This window comes from Hippopotamus amphibius, chromosome 9, assembly GCF_030028045.1.
Source record: "Hippopotamus amphibius kiboko isolate mHipAmp2 chromosome 9, mHipAmp2.hap2, whole genome shotgun sequence".
Lineage (NCBI taxonomy): Eukaryota > Metazoa > Chordata > Mammalia > Artiodactyla > Hippopotamidae > Hippopotamus > Hippopotamus amphibius.
In genome coordinates this window covers 102,048,281-102,051,075 of record NC_080194.1, presented here as the reverse complement: position 1 = coordinate 102,051,075, position 2,795 = coordinate 102,048,281, and the positions used below count along the sequence as shown (strand labels likewise).

Sequence of the window (2,795 nt, the reverse complement as noted above, 5' to 3'; positions counted from 1 at the left end):
AACAATGTTTTATTCCCAAGAAAAATTTAAGGGACTTCCCTTGTGGTCCAGTGGTTAAGAATCTGCCTTCCAATTTAGGGGACACAGGTTAGATCCCTGGTCAGGGAACTGATCCCACATGCCGCAGGGCAATTAAGCCTGCGGGTGCGGCAACTACTGAGCACACTACAATGAAGATCCAGCGTGCCGCAGCAAAGACCCAATGCAGCCAAAAATTAAATAAATATTTTTAAAAGGCAGATATTATTTCAGTTTAGAAAAAAGAAAAGAAAAATTTAGCACTTGTGCAGAAAATGAAAAGTAGTCGTAGTTTATTACATGGCTTAACTACGAACAGCATTCCTATAACCATCTACCACAGTAAGAAGTCAATATAATGCTTAAACTGTGAAATCTCAAGGAGTAATAAAAACACGTTATTTTAAAATACGTAAGTAAATATGAAATGAATCAGCAAAAGGGGAAGGTCATTGCCTCCAGGGGAAGAACTAGAGCAAGTGCAGGACTGCTGTTGTGTGTTGCAGAGCTTCCAGTCACTCTACACTACTGCATATACAACTTAAGAAATTAAAATCAACAAAGTGTTTTTACATGTAGATAAACGTTTTTAAATAGTAAAATTAATTCACAACCTACCTCTCCCCCCCCCTTCCCTCTCAAAGTATGAACATTATGGCTGCCTGAACCAATCACCTGAAGAAGAAGCCTTGTCTATATCAAGTTGAATTATTCTGGTAAATTAATACAACCCTGAATGAAGTGAGTCAGAATGAGAAAAACAAATATTGTATATTAACGCATATATGTGGAATATAGAAAAGTGGTACAAATCAACCAGTTTGCAAGGCAGAAATAGAGACACAGATATAGAGAACAAACGTCTGGACACTAAGTGGGGAAAGTGGCGGGGGAGGTTGGGTGGGATGAACTGGGAGATTGGGATTGCCATATAAGCATTACTAATAAGAAAAAAATCAAATTGTACACTTTAAATGTATGCAGTTTATTGTATGTCAATTATATCTCAATAAATATTCTTTAAAAAATTGTACACTTAAAAAAATTAATACAACCCCTTTTTTTTTTCCTGTAAAATCATTTTATTTTCTGCAACATACACATTTTTCTCAGGCAATGTTACTAGAACAACCTCTTTATGAGGTTTTACAGTTTGGAGTAAATATATTTTTTTAAAAACTTATCTCTATTATATAAAGTTGTAATACAAAAAAATGAGGAAGGAGTTACTAAACTATATTCCTGTTGAAGAAACTTTCCTATTCAACTCTATGATATGGAATGAAAAGATATAATTAAAAAGTCTTCTGATCAAAAAGCTTGAGATCACCAATGGAATGTTTAGTTTCCTCCACAGAGAGCCACCAGGATTTTTTCATAATCTCCCTTAGTTTCATCCAGGATGGCTTGGCAGAGAGAAATGCCATATAGTTTCTGATAGCATGCTTTGATGTCATTCATGTCAATTTCAGAACGGGAAACCATAATTCTGATCAGTATCTTATGACGAATTCCAACACCCTTCATGGCCTGATGAAGTTTCTCAGCAAAGAACATTGGTTTGCTTGTAGCACACGTCACAATAACTGTGAGGCATTTCTCGATGTCACCTTTCAACTCCAGGTCCAGAACTTTGTTCATATCATGCTTACTGTACTTGGAATACTTCTGAAACACTCTGCGAAGATGGGGATAGCTTCTGGTGGTCAGAATGGTAGTGAACACATTCACATCTGTCCCTTTTCTTCTTTCTCCTGCTTCATATAAGGCCCTGGCATCCGAATCAGCCAAGTCGTCGTTTAGGGCAAGCTCCTCAGATCGGTCACCCTTAGCAAGAGAAAGCAAAGCCTTCTCATAATCTCCAGATGTGTCTGCGGTGATGTCTTTAGCCAGATCTCTCTTCAGTTCCTCTCTATAGACTCTGTTAATTTCTCTGATTTCTCTGTTAGTTCTTGATGCCAAAATTTCATTCAGAGTGTCTTCATCAGCTCCAAGGCCCTTCATGGCAGCACGGAGCTCATCAGCGTCAAACTGGGCTGGAGTTTTCAATAGAGCCAAAGCAACTTCCTCAAGGTGATCTGTGAGGGCTTTCTTCAGAGCTTCCTCCAGGGGCTTTCCTTTTTCCTGGAGATAGGCTGCTTTGATCTGCTGACACTGTGCATTGTTCCTCTTAGTTAGAATTTCAATGATGGTTGCTTCATCCACACCTTTAACTGTGATTGCTTTATGCAAGGCCTCAACATCCGAGAATGGATTGAAGGTAGGATAGGGGCTCACTGCTGACCCAGGACCACCTTTGGATGTTTTCACAGTTTTGATGTACTCCTGCTCTTCATTGTCAATAAACCAGGCCTGCTTCAGGAATTCAGATACCATTGCCATTTTTGAAAGATGTTTTTTTGCACCTCCGTCCAAAGACCTAAAGAGAGATTCTTCTCAGAACAGTTCAGGCTCAACACAACCCTTTTTGACAATAAAGAAGATAACTTCCTTTCTAGCTCTCTGTATAAATAGGTCCAAACCTTGCTGTAAATAGAAATTCTGGTTTTGTCATGAAACAACCCCTTTAATGGTTTATCTTTCACGCTGTGTAGCCCTGTATTTCTTTTTACTGATTGTCTCCGTAAAAGCTCTGCATGTTGATGTGTGTTGACTTATGAGACTTCTTCTAGCCTTTATTTCATTTATCTTTTTTCTTACCTTGTTATTTTCCTTGGCAGGTGCTTGGTGTTAGTATTTGACCCACGCAAGGCTATTCAGCCAAAGATAGTCCTCAG

The 2,795-nt window shown here is 38.6% G+C and overlaps 1 protein-coding gene across 1 annotated transcript; it reads right to left on the bottom strand.

Moving 5' to 3' along the window:
- Positions 1-1,241: 1,241 nt before the first annotated feature.
- LOC130829499 (annexin A1-like) lies at positions 1,242-2,465 on the bottom strand. The gene has a single exon (XM_057696057.1). It carries the CDS (start codon positions 2,398-2,400, stop codon positions 1,360-1,362), a length of 1,041 nt encoding a protein of 346 aa, XP_057552040.1. The 5' UTR covers positions 2,401-2,465; the 3' UTR covers positions 1,242-1,359.
- Between the last annotated feature and the right edge of the window lie 330 nt (positions 2,466-2,795).

Excerpts from the sequence above, each read along its gene's own strand:
- LOC130829499 (XM_057696057.1), bottom strand. The coding sequence starts at position 2,400 with ATGGCAATGGTATCTGAATTCCTGAAGCAGGCCTGGTTTATTGACAAT.